The sequence below is a fragment of the Schistosoma mansoni genome (assembly GCF_000237925.1).
Source record: "Schistosoma mansoni, WGS project CABG00000000 data, supercontig 0149, strain Puerto Rico, whole genome shotgun sequence".
Lineage (NCBI taxonomy): Eukaryota > Metazoa > Platyhelminthes > Trematoda > Strigeidida > Schistosomatidae > Schistosoma > Schistosoma mansoni.
Window position 1 is genome coordinate 374,968 of NW_017386046.1, and position 17,114 is coordinate 392,081.

The window sequence follows — 17,114 nt, forward strand, 5'->3', positions numbered from 1 at the left end:
ATCAACATTATTTATTCAGCCACTAGGTAGAATAAGAAAATTAAAAACACTAAAAATATAGAAACCATTTCATCTTTTCCTATCTGTACATCGTTCCATGTCCCTGTTTGTTTTTCTGCTAACATTAACAGACGGTAATGTTTTAGGAATTAACAAAACTTTGTCCTAGTTTCCAAAATATTTCTAAGATAAACATATGCTTGATTGTAATCCATTGAATATCTTGTATTTAGTTTTTCAAAACTAATAAATAATCTATCTAATAAGGGATGTTCATTATAAAAAATGAATTTGTAAGTGTTGGAAATGTAGAAAGAAAAGCATGCACTTCTTATTTAAAGCTTTCATAAAGCATAAATTGACTGAACAATTGACTGATAAAATGCTGAAGTGAGTGATATGATAAAAACGGTCAATTCCTAAGAGAATTGGTGACTGAACTTTTAAATAAATAGACTTGAGAAGACAGAATCACTAGCTGAGTGACTGAATATTTATAGAAAATGAATTTTGTCATTTACATACGATATATTTAATCAAAATTGTATAATCGAGTTGCTTGTTTGATAATAAAAAAATGATTATTCAAGCATAAAAATCAAGGTCACAAATCAATGAATATTCCTTCACTACTCTACATTAGTTTAAAGCATTTATTATGGTTTTCGTCCTAGTGTACTTGTACATTCTAAAAAAAATGATTTAAATAATGAGTATATGTGCAGAAAAAAGAATACAAAGAAACAAACACTATTATAGATCTTAATGGTTCACATCACTGACTGATATTATACAGTCATTGAAAGCCAGGAAGTGTTAGACAGATAAACTGATTGAAGTAAGGTACATACGGACTATTGGATGATATAAAGTTTAAGTGCTAACTGCGAGGTTTGAATATGTTTCGTTCAGTCCTGATGTGGTCACGAATGCGTACTAATGGAGAACCTCATGCTAGAATGAAACAGCTGTTTGGTGTTTCCAGGTTTTCAGTGATTGCGTAGCTAAGATCAAATCTATTCAAGCAGTAACTGACTTCCTGTAAGACTGAAATGTCACTCAGTGGTGACCAATATCATGTACGTCAGGTCCTTCTCAGTGAGTGTTCATAATGTGAACAGTGAAGTTCAGCAATCTCCACATACCCTCTATTACAATATAATGGAATTTTTTTAGTATTTTGTTGTAGTCAATTTTGTATTAATGCTATGAACCTGATTATTGCGTACGAATGGATAGTTCTTAATTTAGATTTCATAAATTCTTAACAGTGATTATTCACAAATTTCCATATCTTGAAACGTATGAAGTGAAATCAATATTCCACTGTAAAGTATCCCAGTTACATTTTTAAGAATACATTCGATAATTAACTTAAGCAGTTAGTTATCATCAAATTCTATTAATTCTATTATACACTTTCACATTTTGTGTTGGATTATTTTATGTTAATATTAATTTGCTTAATAATTACTCTCAATATAGTTCCTTTGTCAATTTTAAATCCGTCAGTAGTCAAAAGCCTGTCTCCTCAATTTTTTTCTTCCAATTATAAGTTTAGTTTTATATCACTAAACATTAGTCTTATTTGTCATTTATTCGGCTACATGCCTTTGACACAAAAGACTATTTGAAAGCAAAATCAAATTACGTTAACATTCAGTCAAGCAAATTATTCACATGAAACTAAGTAATTTGGTAAAATACCTCTTAACCACAAAAGGAAGTATATTAATAGTTCATTAGTTCTATCCATACTGCCTAGTTTAATCCCATAATGTGAATGCTACTCACAAGATCACTTGTAAGTAGTATTTTGCGGAGCGTGGCCTCGAAGTTGTTGGAATACTTGAAGACCAAGCGAGAAGACAGTTCAGATGGTAGAAAATACTGAAAAATACAAATGAGAGATTGAATTCTATGTGTGTGCAATGTGTAAATACTTTACAACACAATATTTACAATCTGTCTGCCTATTGTCCTCTTTTAATATAATGCTTCATAGCTTTCCAGTTCATTTTCGAGATTTTTTTTCTAAATAATTCCTCAGCTGATATCAATAAGCGATGAAGAATGTTAGCATTTTTCATTTGACACTGAAGAAATGTGTCTTTAAATTGTTAATGTTATCCGAGTGTTACATTCAAGTATCAATATTCTAATAGTTATTACCTTTCTACACTAAATACCATTTAATTAATTCAGGAACTAATCGATAGTTTGCCGCAAAGAAGTGCAAAGATTAAATTTTATCAAAAAGAATGTGAAGCATTGATTAAACAATTCCATACAGAGGATACTAGTCGAATACGTGCTGACATGGAACAAACAATTAAACGTTGGAACGAATTAGAAAAATCGTAAGTGATCTTATAATGGAAATTTTGTATTATAGAAGTGAGTTCACATGAACATATACTAGTAAATGAAATTGTATAGAAACTGGTTGATATAAATAATTGGGCGAGAATTTCTTTCTGTTCTTGCAATTTAATTATAGGTTAACATGAGTCTCGGTCCACTAATCGACTTAGAATACGCAGATGACATAGCCCTGTTTGGTGAAGACGCTGACAAAATGCAGAGTCTTCGGTTAGAACTGAGTAATAATGCCAGGATGTTTGAGATGCGTTTCTCCCCATCCAAATGTAAATTATTACTCCAGGACTGGCCTGCGTCAACACCTGAACTAAGGATAGAGAGCGAAGTAGTCGAACGCGTTGACAACTTCACTTATCTTGGAAGTCTGATCAGCCCTAATGGGTTGGTGTCTGACGAAATCTCAGCACGGATTCAAAAAGCTCGTTTGGCTTTTGCCAACTTACGTCACCTATGGCGAAGACGAGATATCCGTCTATCAATTAAGGGACGAGTATACTGCGCAGCAGTTCGCTCCGTTCTACTTTACGGCTGTGAAACGTGGTCATTAAGAGTAGAAGACACCCGTAAGTTGCTAGTATTTGACCACAGATGTCTTAGAAATATTGCTCGCATCTGCTGGGATCACCGGGTAAGTAATAGTGAGGTTAGACACAGGGTATTAGGGAATGATGGTAAATCAGTTGACGAGATCATGAATCTTCATCGACTGAGATGGTTAGGCCACGTGTTACGTATGCCTGAACACCGATTACCACGACGCGCTATGCTGACTAGTGTAGAGGATGGTTGGAAGAGAGTTAGGGGCGACCAAACCAAAACGTGGCATCAGTGCTTGAAGTCACTAACTTCTAGTCTGAGCCATGTTGGTAGATGCAGAGTACCTGGTTGGGGTCCACGTGACTATCGTAACCAATGGTTGGAGACTCTAGGTGACATGGCTCAGAATCGATCACAATGGCGTAGGTGTATACACTCTTTATCTTCCCTTAAACCTTGAGATTAAAATTGCTTCATAACGTTCTTCCTTCCTGTACTATATCCTTATATACAACCTTTCTTTTAACTATTTCTATGAATTCAGTGTTCATCTTGTTGTGCTAATGAGGCATGGCAACTTGGACCGATGCATATATGTGCCTGGTCCTACGTTGTAGCTGACTGACTGACTAACATGAGTCTAACATAAGGTCATAATATCAATTAATAAATATGAATTAAATATAGTCTATTAATCGTATGTAATAATAGTAGTAGTAGTGTACCGAACAAGTAATTTTTATAGATAAGATTTACCTTATTTTTGCTATTTTTTCCTATTTTATGAAAACTGTTGTGATTATGATGGTAAAAAGTTTGATTGCTAATATTGGACTGACTAGTTAGTCTTATTATCATCATTACTTACTAAATGTAAATTGCGTACAGAAAAGGAAATGTGTACATTTTCCGCTATTCTTTGATATGATTTTATTTGTTTAAATATTCACTTTTGGATTATTTCCATAATTTCCCAAATATGATATATATATATATATATATATAACTTAGTTATTTACCAATGTAGTGACAATAACCACGTCGGTAATATCATACATTAATCCATCTTTTGATAAAATAATATAAATTATGAATAAAAAGGTTAATTAATTCATATGACCTAGATTAGGTTTCTATTTCTTGCTTCCAAGAATAATTGTATGGTAGTATATTTCTTATTCACCATAGAACAAATTAATCTTTTTTTCTTCTCAATCTAACAACCGTTGCCGAAAGTCAAATTAGTATTATCAATGATATTAAAATAATTATCATGAGACATATATATTTATGCAAACGTGACTTGTATGTAAAGTGGTCATTTAATTCAATTAGAAAATTATTGTAACATAGATACCCTGAGTTTCTTTCAACTCGTATAGCTGTTTCAATGCACACTATACGGTAATGTTTAGTATTAGGTGAGATTTCAGTTAAACTTAGCATACTTTTGTTCATTGGGTATTGAAATCTATCGGTTGAAGATGATTTTTGTCACGAACTGATATATGACAGAATAGTTTAAGAATGTATAGGGCACTGAAAAGCTGTTCTTTTTTAGTCCGAAACTACCCGGGAGTGTTGAGCGTTCATGAATTTACAGAAGATCTAATTCAGAATCTTCAGATCTTGTGGGAAGTATAATACTAGCTTTCAGTTGTGCACGTTTTCAACTTGGAATAATTTTTTGATATATACCATCATTCACATTTGACCCTGTCGGTGAACGACTATCTCATTACCGTCTTAATTGAATTTCGTAATTGTGGACTTTTCTCGGAACTTTGAGAAATCCATTTTAATATTAATCACAAGTTGAGCATAATATCATCATATATGAAAATATATAATTACTAGTCGGTAATTTTGAGTAGTTTTGTTGTAAATTAATGCAACCTTATTTGTCACCAAATGTTTTTTATGTTTAAAGCTTGTTGAATTGCATTAAATAAGTAATTGCTGAAAAATTCCCATCATATTAAAACATAATTATACGAACGAAGAATATTCTTTTCCATAATTTCTCATCTGGTTCTACAATTATAAATCCAAATTAATAATCCACAAAAGAGAATTGGCCAAGTTTAAGGCAGAGTACATCATTTAAGAAACTGTAACATGTGAATCAAGGAGTGTTTGTAATATAAAATAAAATCGAATCGTTAGTGTTGGGATGACCAATATGTAGTGTTAACTTGAATCAGTTTATAAGTGAAATAAAATCGAAAAATAAATGATCAGAATAAATATAGTTGACATGGGGTGAGAGATAGAAAAATGGGATTACAAATCAGAAATTACGTAATATGTAGAATAATATGAATTAGGTCAGATATAGTAAATAGGGGTGGATGCTAAATAAATTTCTCTAAAAGGTTAGCAAGTGTGATAATAATAATAATGACTGATAAGATAAAATAAGTTTAAGATATAAAAATGAACATTAATCAAATTAATGTCACCATATTACAAAATTGATTATTAACAAGTTGACCCTGAAGTTGGCCAGAGTAAAAGGAGTGACTGGACATATTTCTTTTGGATGCAAAGCCTTATATAAAAAACTAACATTTAATTATCCCACATCCGTCTTATTTGATTAAATCATCATTAGGCTAGGCAATTTGATCGCCTGTTAAGCAAAATTATGTACAATAGAATAAATTAAATACAATGAGAAGTCATATGATAGAGTTCAAACTCATGTAGACTAATTTTTGAAGATAGTTGAATTCTAATATAATTGTATGAAAAATTATATCGTTAATACACTTCCTATATTGTGTAACACGAAAAACTCCTTTCTTAACAATTATCCTAATCAGTTGTTTCTTGAATATTTTTAAAAAAATAGAATTAAAAAAACTAAAACCCTCCATCTTCATGAAGCATTAACACCAGTATATGATCATTTTAAAGAACAACAAACTAAATTAAAAGATCGAAGAACATCCAGTTCAGATGGTATACGTAAACCAACATTAAATGAACAATTAGAAATTATAGAGAATAAATTTAATCAAATTTCTAAACTTGAAGCAGAATTAAATCAGACTGGTTCACATATGGATAATCAATTGTTGAATGAAAAAAGGGCACATCTTGTTACAGAATCACAAGTAAGTATTTATTCTGTTTGATTGTATCATTTATTCATTTAGTATTATATAATTCAATCGTTCTATACAAAATATACATGTACTATGAAAATAATTTAATACTAAAATGGCAATGATTTTTTATACAGGTTAGGATAATAATATAAGAAAAAAAACAGCTCAATTATCGGAAATCAATATGTGATTAGCTATATATCAATTTTATGCTAATCCTCCTCCTATATTGAATAACAAGAAAGTTCAACGTGATTTTTTTTCAAATCCTAAATTTAAAGCATATTATCTCTTCAATCATTTTCCATTGTTTGCTTGAATCCTCCAATTGATGTTCAAGACTGCAATTGATCAGTCGCTTATTAGCATATGTGTATTTTGTACGGATTGCCTCTATATTGCCTTGAATCACAAACATTATAAGTAAAGATGGATAGTAGATAGCAGTGGAATGGAGGGCGCGCGTTTCGTCCTATTTGGGACTCGTTAGCTGGATGTAACTGCATCTTAGAGTTGATATTCACTCCGGGACTCAGTTTTATAGGTTAAATATGTTGTTCAAAACACCAAACAATAACTCAGAACTTCATAAATTTATTCATTGATTTCTCTTCAAGGTTTTGAACTAAATACATCTTTTAATTTTTGTCAAATATTTATCTGAAAATTAGATGATGCCATTATAGGCAAAATATTTTACTTGAAATGGGCTTACTGATTGAAATTTAAATAATTCTGATGTTTCGCCAGTCAAACTGATATGAGTTTCTTTCGAGAAACGTATATTTGAGGTCCGATCTTTGTCATTCTGATCGTTCTAAATTTGACGACTACTCTTATAAGTTGTTTAAAGTATAATCTCAAAGTTTCCATAATTTATCAAATAGGTCCATTTAAACCACATAAATTTCATTTGGACAATTTAAAGAGAGCTGTAGAAATGAAGAACTACACATTGATCTCAGTTAGCTTTGTAGGTGTGCACCATCGAATCATCTTAAATGAGGACAAAACAACTATCCATCACCTAGTGATTTATATCCGTAAATGAACTGATCTCAAAATATGATACAGACTTTTTTTCAAGTTTCCTAATACACCACAATTTTCTTGTTAATTGAATAGGTTTGTTTTCAGACCACTGTATTTGTAGTTATGTGTGTAATTTATCATGTCGGTGTCAAGTAATTCTATTTTTAAGCGAGGAATATTAGTAACACTTACCAAAGTATATCGAAAATCGTTTACTTTATATACTTCTTTTTTTTTGCTGTTAACAACAAGTAATCGTATAAAATAGTAAAATTCTAACATCATAAAATAATTAGAAAATATTTCAAGTTAGTTTGTCAGCTTAATGAATAGGTATCAAATGACTGTTGCTGATATTCAATCTAAATTAATGTGACTTTTTTTTTAGAAAAAAGAAGTACATTAAACGTTTAAGGATCATTCAGAGAATTCATGACAATCTGAAATTACTCTTACATTTCCATTTACCAGTTTATAGAGCATAGTCTTACTATCACCACCCTCTTCAGTTAATTATTATCAAACTCAGTTTATTGATCTCATTTTATTTTTTTAAAGTTGTTTAAAAGTCCCTATAGAATAATAAAAAATGTAGAATATTTGAATGAACAGTTGTATCCCATAACTTAATCATCAGGATCTATTTTTATAAGTTCATAATTACTATAATATTTTACACAGGCCAAAATAAGGCATATATTAATGAATTTGACAATGTTATATGTTAAAAATGGTGAACTTTTGGATCTGTTACGTCATAGATATTTCAAAGTTGTGTTATTTATATATTAAAAAGGTCATTTAATAAAGGTCAGAATAATGTAGACTTAAGTGTCAAGTCACAATCAGTATAATAGTACTATAACAAAATAAAAATGAAAATAGAATATCGTGTGAATAAAATGTATAGTAGGAAAATCTTGCCAACTGAGATAATGATGATAATGATAATAGTAATAACAATAATAATAATAATATCGTTGTGCGAATATAGTATGTAATAAGAGGGGTGTTATCAAGGTAATTACGGTAAAAGGAATTCATGTGAATTGAGAAAGATGAATGTGAAAAATAAGAGAGATATAAACACAAAAGGGACTGGGAAGGGCGTGTAAGAGGTTTGTAATATTTAGTTTGTGTATCCAGTGTTACAGTCGTAGGCCAAGGTAAACATATAGGCTGGATATACCTTTTCCGGAGTTGATCCAGATGGCTTTGGCTATGTAGAGTAGCCGTAATCTTTGAAACATGATATAAAACAGAGAAAACTTCCTCTATCTTAATATGAAGTTCACCATCTATCACGTGAGAGAGAATGATACTGTTAATCCATTTACTTACTTACGCCTGTTACCCCTCGTAGAGGAGCATAGGCCGCCCACCAGCATTCTCCATCCAACCCTGTCCTGGGGTTAATCCACTGAGTAACCCCTTTTCTCGACCATGCTGGTACATGTTCACAAACACGCAAGGATAAAGCCCTCTAAGTACGACCTATATAACTAGCTTCCCAGGTGCAAGTAAACTGATAGCAGATGCAAACGTTCACCATTTTTTTAAAAATTTGTTTGGTTTTTTCTTCTATTTTTCCAACTGATGGATATTGAATTATTGTTTACAATTCTTCATGACCAAATCAATGCAAAAGAATAATCAACTTTCATTATCAGAATCAAATAGAATTGTGTAAATTGTTCAATTCGATGTCAATTCTCCCACACACTTATATCAGTTTGAGAATAATTTAAAAAAAAACTAGTTATTAATAGTGGGCTGCTTTGCCCTAGTTCGGAACTAGTGATAGTAGTCTATGAGACGTCGTACTGACTACAAGAGTGAAATGCCTACTATTCAATTTATTATTAAGTAGTTGGTACCCACAAATTTCTGGTTTTTAAAAAGTTTTATTTTACAACAATGAATCATAATAACTAACCTCAACTAATTTTTTTTGCGGATAAACTGTTTTTTTTTAATTATCTAAATACGTTAATTTTAGTCACCTTAATTGAAAGGTTAAGTCAGCTCTAAAGCATAATAAATATAAATCGTGGAGAAGTCAACCAATGTATAAACCATTAATTATATTTGCTCACTTCATCTGTCATTGAAATGTATACTTTTTAAAGTAATTGAAATTAAATTTTACAACATTATGGCATGTGTGAAAAGTAAACAAACATCAGTAGTAGACAAATTCACTTAGTATTGTTTGTTTGAATCTTCCCATTGATGTGTTAGGACTGCAACTAGTCAGTCTCTAATTGACATATGTGCATACTGTGCGTATTGCCTCGATATAGCCTAAATTGACAAGCATGGTAAGCAAAGATGGATAGTGGCTAGCAGTGGTAGTAGACATCTATTTTTTTGTAGATTGAGACTTTTCAATAATGTCCATTCTTGATCACATGTTGATTTCCGTTGGAAACTTTCAGGTTGTCAACCAATTCAATGTTTAGTCAGCCGGTCTACAACAAACCAAAAGTTTCTAGCCACAGAGAATTCATTTTATTATGTGACCATCAACCGTCCTATATGATGACAAATATCGATTCCTTCTGTTTAAACATTCGCGGTTATAATAAACAGGATCAAGTGATTACCTGATTGTCTCGTAGCATTTGTGAGCTTGATTCGATTCCATATACCGTTCCTAGTTTGTGTGAATTATTTATTTATAACTTTCTAGTATGGAGAAAATAGTCCGTTATAAAATCTATTGTTTAGATAATCAGCTTGATTTGCATTTACTGGTTATGAGAAAAGAGATTCATTTGCTTGCGGCTGAATTGATAAACTTGCATAAACTGAATAAGGGTCATTATCATAGACGGAAATCTCAAGTTGGGAAGTTAATTTGTTCCCTTTATTCTTTTAGTAGTTTTAAATAAACACTGCTAATGACTTCACCTCCTAAAACCGTACTAGAAGAATGAAGTATTTTTACTTTATAAAATTATAAAACGCTCTTCTATACGCTTTAAGTATTACTATCTAGTTTGTTACATACTTGAATGTATGCTACGAAAACTAACTCTCTGAATGGAATGCAGATGATGTTAGAGTGTTTGATTCTTGTATAGCCTAACAAATGCACAAGAGACTAACTGTATTACATTGACTCAATTGATGTCATATTATACAATTTTAAACAAAAAATTACATATTTATCATTAATAATAAGACTACGTAAGAGGGGACGAAAGTGTAATATTTAGGTTACTGAAATCAATCAATATTTATAAATAAATTTCATACTATTAAAAATTGTTATGGCCTAGTTCTTAACAAACAAATAATCCATATAATTATGACTATTTCCTATGCCTAATCATGTTTTTCTATATCAAATTCAGTCACTTTCTTGTATTGATCTTTGTTTGATAGAGTAAGTTCTCAGTATGTGGTCGTGGAGATTGTTAAGTTATTGATTGAGATCATGCATCGACCATTAAAAACCTGGAATCCATGGAGGGTGGTTTCCTCATAGTATGGGAGTCAGCAGTGCGCATCCACGACCTCACACACGTCATCCGAACCCAGGACATTCGGTCTCGCGCACGAACACCTGATCCCTAGACCACTAAGCCGACATCCAACGGTGTCACTATCAAACTTTAACCAATCCACGAAATTGAGTGACCATCTTCCATTGTCTTCGGTGGGTAACTGCTTTACACCCGATACGGATTTGGTCCACTGGTTACGGCTGCTCACTAGAACTCCGACAATTACCTCCTGAAGCTAGTTACTATTGAGTGGTATTGTGGATGCACACCAGTGATTAGTCCCGTACTAGGACGAAACGGCTGTCCAGTGCCTCCAGGTCTTTAGTGGTGGTTCAACGATAATTGATTCATGATCTCAATCAGAATAAGTCCTGACAAATGAAAACATTTAGTAAATGTGTTATATAAATTTTAATTAGATTATTTTAATGATTTGAAGACTTTTGCAAATTCGTCACTATGTGAATTTTATATTTTTTTAACTAAATAGAGAAATTAAATAAAATTTTGGAGCTAATCCATATGCTTCATTATCTCATGGAACGTATAATCCGAAATGAAATAAAACTTCCAGATGTTAATTCTAGAAGTAATTTTTTTAAATTTTATTGAAATATCAGATTGTCGTGATTCAAGATAATCCTGTGTTCGATCAAATCTATTGTGTGTTACTAAATCAACAATAAAACTATAAATACATAGTATTGAAAAGTAAACAATATGAATTGATACGTGATGAAATATTATCTAATTTGTATTTTCACAATGATCCTCTGAAATCAAATAATCTCGTATCATTAAAATAAAAAAAGGAACATCAGATACCTATAATATGTGACAAACAATCAACTTGGAGTGATCTATTATAATATACGGATTTTAGCTAACAATAGTATCCAAGGTTTCATGGTTTGTTTTGATTTAGGCTCACCAGATGAGTATTTCTGGAACTTAATATCGACGCTCAATTAATAGCGATTCATTAGCTTAAAAAGAACAGTAGTTTAACGTTTCAAGTAATATACTAATCATGACTTATGCTCTATAAAATACATGTAGATTGGGTTAATAGGCCCTATACAAGGTGAATCAGAGAAATCAAGTTCATTTAACTATTATCAAATACTTAGTTACACATTCTATTACATTACACCTAACAAAGAAATTTCTTTAATTTCATGAGTTTTTTTACTTTTATTAATTTTTCTCATTTTGTTTTTTTATTTTAAAGACATTACAAGCAGAAATTAATATGATCGCTACACAAATAGCCAGTAGTGCGAAATCTTCAGCGCAAGCATTAAATGTTTTGCCTAATCAAGAATTTTTCAGACGTTTACGTCAGTTAAGAGATAAAATTGCTAATTTACGGTAAGTTTTTGGTGAAAAGAATCTAGACAATTACTATTACCCTGTTTATTTTCTGTAAGATAATCATTTTTTTAAACCTCTTATCGACTGATATGATGCTTTCAGTAATCATATAATAACATTTTTAGAATTATCTTTAATTGCAGTGTATTTGATGGATATTCCTTCTTGTTAAAAATCACACTGTTAAACTTTAAATTTTTTTACTATCAACACAGTGACCTATGATTATCATAACATATCTGTTTTTATTAATTTATTTATTTGAATTTATAAACATTAGTACGAGGAGGCACCAAATACATATGCGCCACACAATAACATTGAGGTCAGTAATAGTTATCATTGATCTGTGTGAGGGCTGTGATACTGTCCGGCTGCCCAAACCGAAGCAGGTGGTTTTCTTAAGTAGCTACACCCCTAGGATTTCACCTGAATGTCTAACCCACAAAACAGAGGAGCAACGTTAGGAGATGTAGTTTAATGGTAGCCGGTGACCAACAATAGGTTCATGCATCATTTGTTCCCTCAGGATCCTGGAGCCCATGTACGCCATTGGTTCGGAATCAGAGTTTTCCAACTCCCCTGATATGAAGTGTGTACATATACTTCTTTTCAATGATTAATACTGTGGTTTCAGGTTGTAAGCAGCTGGAGAGGATCCACGAAATAAATGAATTCATATTATTCTGCTACGATATTCGTTCTTCCTCCATTCAAATCTATAAATGGGGAAGTTGTATGTGATTAATATGAATTGTCAAATAGATAATAAATTTTTGTCAGAACCTCCAAAGTCCTCATCGTTCGAAGACAGTCATTGTAGTAAGGTTAAAATCTATTCACTTGATGGTTTGAGCATCTAGTTACGCAAATTACAGCTTTATTAAACCGTGTAATGCATACATTCACTAGGTATCGTTTACTTGAATCTTCCGATTGATGTTTAAGACTGCAATTGACCAGTCTCTTATTGGCATATGTGTATCATGTACGGATTGTCTCTGTATTGCCTTAAGTCACAAACATTATAAGTAAAGATGGATAGTAGCTAGCAGTGGAATCTAGGGCGTGTGTTTCGTCATATTTGGGACTCGTCAACTGGATGTACTTGCATCTCACATGTGATGTTCACTCCGTAACTCGAACCCAGTGCCGTTCGCTACAAACGCCACCACGTTATCCTCTTAGCTACTAAGTCCTCATAAAGCGTATGAATTAAGGCAATATCGATGCAATCCGTACAGGATGCACATATACCAATAAGAGACTGATCAATTTCAGTCCTAAACATCAATTAAAAGATTCAAACGAACAATGCTAAATGAATCCATCACTGAAACAATATTTCCTAGAATATTTTAGGATAACTCTTATTATGTAATTTTACAAAAGATCTTAGAAGTTTAACAAAGAAGTGGATGTAACCCTAACTCACTAGGTTATGATTATAAATAACTGAATGATAAAATTGGGAAAAGAGGTCAAAATAATTTAGTTATCAATTACAATGAAGGTTAACTTCATACACCTTTCGAGTATAAAGATCAGTTTTAAGCCTACTAATCACAATCGTTTCAATTAATTTTAACGATGTAGAGTTGAACTATTTGTTGATTACTTTGTACCCAATTGCTCCATCCACCTCATATGCTCTTTCTATATGATAATATAGTAAATGTCGCACATCAACGTAATTATGTTCTTGTTCAAAATTATTTTCCAACTTTTCCCGACTTCTTCATAGCGCTAGTATCATCTTTTACCTCAATAATTACTTTTGATTTCTGTACTTTGACTAATTTGAAGTACAGCTTATGCCGTACGATTGCCTTTTAATCTGTTCAACGTCCAAGGTTCGTTGTATTTTACGTGTTGACTGAGATGATGGCGTCTCAAGCACACTATTCTCAAAGGTTCCAAACTATTGCCTCATAAATATTTCAAAGTTTGTTTGCTTAAACGTTATAGTGACAAATGAAAACTTGTTACTTTGTTATTTAACGATATTTCCATGTATAATCAATAAAAGAATAAGGCTTAATTTTAATGTGACAAATGGAGTTATCACATAAAATGGACAAGCAGCCACACCTATTGTTTAAAACCCTATGGAGGCTATCAAATTTCTATAAAAAATAGGACTGAAAAATGAAATTCAAACCCTAATATCAAACGGCTTAGATCTTAATCCAGAGATGACATTTCTTATTCTTTTAAATAACACTATCAATAACAAAACAACGATCATTTATTCACATACTTCTAATATTTCTTCACTCATTATTTTTTAAGTAATTGAAAATATTGAGCAGGGGATCCATAAGCATAGGTCTCCTTCCATCTGATACGCATCAGGATCCAGTATCATCAATATTGAGGGGATAGATGATGTTCGTTAGATTTGAATCCACGTCCTACAGTGTTATAATCAGAAATATCATCACTTCATTGTTAGGAAGAGGCTGATATCCTAATCCATGACTTAACCCCATGAATGTATGAATTCATTCAAGAATGATAGGGCATCCTACTGACAAGTACAAAGTACCATAAAGCACACGGACATCCTGTCCAATGTTGCATCTACCCAAAATTAATAACTAAGTGGACCGCAATACTGAATTACCTGGTCTAGTGTGAATATATTTATATCCGTACGACTAAATATGTTCTTAATATGATTTGTAGTAATCATCTGCTAACATGAAAATTCTTCCCTTTTCTAACCTTACTTTTATTCTACAATTTATCAACTAACCATAAATAAAAGTTTTGGCAAAATAAAAGATCGTAAAAGAATTTCCAATTATTCTTTTTGTCTTTATTTTGTTTTGTATTAGTTTAAAGTCAATGCTCACTACTTATTCTCGTGGGTTTCTTGTTGTTGTTGTTGCTGTTGAATTGACAATTTACGTTTTAATCCATTTGTACAAGAAAAGTATTAAAGTTTACTTGTTTATCTGTTTATTTGTATAAGTCTACAATTGTCATGGTGATACATACAAATATGAACAAACATTTGACAATAATCAGAATACGTAATTATGATAATAAAATTTCTTGACTGATTTTCGAATATTTTTTGTAAATAACTTTACTAAAAGGAGGTAGCATATATATGCTTTACCAACATTGTATTCAAACTACGCAGAACAGTGACATATATCTTTAAAACCTCAATAAGAAAAGGAATTTAAATTGTTATTAGTCAACTATATACGTTGTGATTATTGTTACCATTATTATTATTATTATTATTAGTAGTAGTAGTAGTAGTAGTAATAATAATAATAATAATAACAGTATCAAGAGCGTATCCTGATGAGCAAAAACATGCAGACAGAAAGAAAAAGTTTTTTTGAAATTCAAACTATATAGAAATAAATCTTTCATTTAGTTAGTTTTTTGTTACATTTTTCAATGACTGAAAAATAAAGGATTTTTAATTCGTGTCACATCCAATCCCCATTCTTTTTAAATATTTGACTTTACTTTCAAATTTGATTTTTAGAAAAATTATTTATATATTTTTGAAAATTTATTCATTATTTGGGTTACTTAAAAATTTTGTTTGGTTTGAAGATGTTTTATTGTCACTAAGGGATCTAAACTAGAGATGTATTGAGCCTTGGAGTGTAGTAAACAACTCCTTTATTTCAGTTTTAAACTTTTTAGTAGTGTGCATTGACGGTGTCATATAAGATAAAACTTACAAATTACAAGTCATGGAGTGGTAAAGATGCTTTCAGACCATTGAGTAGAAATTCTGTTATCGATATTACGAAACTTTTCATTCACAAGTCAGTACAATCATCGTTCTGTGTTGAATCCTGTTTTGGGTTGTGATTGTGTTCTGTTAAAGAATTCTAAACTGTTGTGAAATAGCTCTTCAGTGTCCACTGTATTTGTCTGATTCACTAGTTGATATCAGCCAGGGTCAAAAATTATTTCGTTTCCATATTCTGATCTCATTATCTTTCCATTATTTCTATGCTACTGTACATCTAGTACATGGATTCTGGTCAGTTTTAGGTGTAGAAAGCAAACTTTTGTTAACGACGATAGATACTCTAAGATTTATGAAGAAATCTTCATTTCCTGATTAGGTAACCGCATTTAGTATATTGATAGATAATACTTCTGACAGTCATATTCATTACTGTTGTATTAGTTTCCTAAGAAACTTATCTTTCCTTTGATTAATTATTTTACTCTAATGAGTATATCACCAGTTTAAATATCTAATCGGTACCGGACTGTTTTCTTGCATCATTAATGTATAACTTAAAACGTTTGAGCAATAATCACGCAACATTATCGCATATAATGGAAAATCAAATATATTCTTCATTGTGTTGAGAATGAAGTAGTCTGCGTTTCATAGTCGAATGAAGTTCATGATAGAACAGCGACGATATAATAAGCTTATGAATGAACATTATATAACATGTAAGTATATATAAAAGGTCATTCCCATAATTCACCTATATTGGTTGTAGAATAACTGGACAGATATTTCAGCACACGTATGTTTTTCTCACCCTTCTTTACAAACGACCATACACAAGACTTACTGTTAAATGTTTGTGAATGCATTAGATTATAAAATCAAAAAGTTGGATCTAACGATTCAATTTCTCGACCTCAGTAAATTTAAAAAATAACTCAACAATTTAATCAATGAATTAGAGTCTTACTTTGAACGTGATTGAGTCCGTATGTCATAGCTCTTCACCAGAATTTTAAAAATCAGTCTTGTACCAATTTAATGATAATCACGTCTTATACGAGAAACGATTTCTTTATTTTCTTCATCTCTAATGATTAAAACAAATCTGCAAATAACTCTTCCATTCACTTCTTCCCAATCTATTCCACACAGACGAACAATGCAGTTAAATTCAAACCAGTCCAATTTGTATTTAACGAAATTAAAAAAATTAAACAATTGGTTATCACATAGAGATGCTGCATTTCGTGAAATTCTTGTGCCAGTTCAAGGAGATATGGGTAATGTGATCAGCTTGAGAGAACAACTATTGGTAAGTTTTTCAAAAGAATGTGCATGATTATTTTCTTAGTTTTATTAAACGGTTACCACAGTCTTAACGTTCGGTAATATATATATATATATATGACCCGATTCCAGTTACTTCATTATTCG

At 31.4% G+C, this 17,114-nt stretch overlaps 2 protein-coding genes across 2 annotated transcripts in view; both read left to right on the plus strand.

The window, feature by feature from the left end:
• The window catches only part of Smp_076500 (dystrophin-like protein), a gene marked incomplete at both ends in the record, with an annotated part of 71,832 nt that overhangs the window by 9,821 nt on the left and 44,897 nt on the right, over positions 1-17,114 (plus strand). The window contains 4 exons of the mRNA XM_018799087.1: positions 2,206-2,360; positions 9,757-9,910; positions 11,808-11,947; positions 16,833-16,992. Of these exons, the coding sequence (XP_018646640.1) occupies positions 2,206-2,360; positions 9,757-9,910; positions 11,808-11,947; positions 16,833-16,992 (609 nt within the window). The remainder of the gene's footprint in view (positions 1-2,205; positions 2,361-9,756; positions 9,911-11,807; positions 11,948-16,832; positions 16,993-17,114) is intronic.
• Positions 5,811-6,137, plus strand: Smp_187280 (hypothetical protein; the record flags this gene model as incomplete). The annotated part of the gene is made up of 2 exons (XM_018799098.1): positions 5,811-6,038; positions 6,081-6,137. Coding segments are annotated over 2 exons (285 nt in total), but the record flags the coding sequence as incomplete, so codon positions are not given.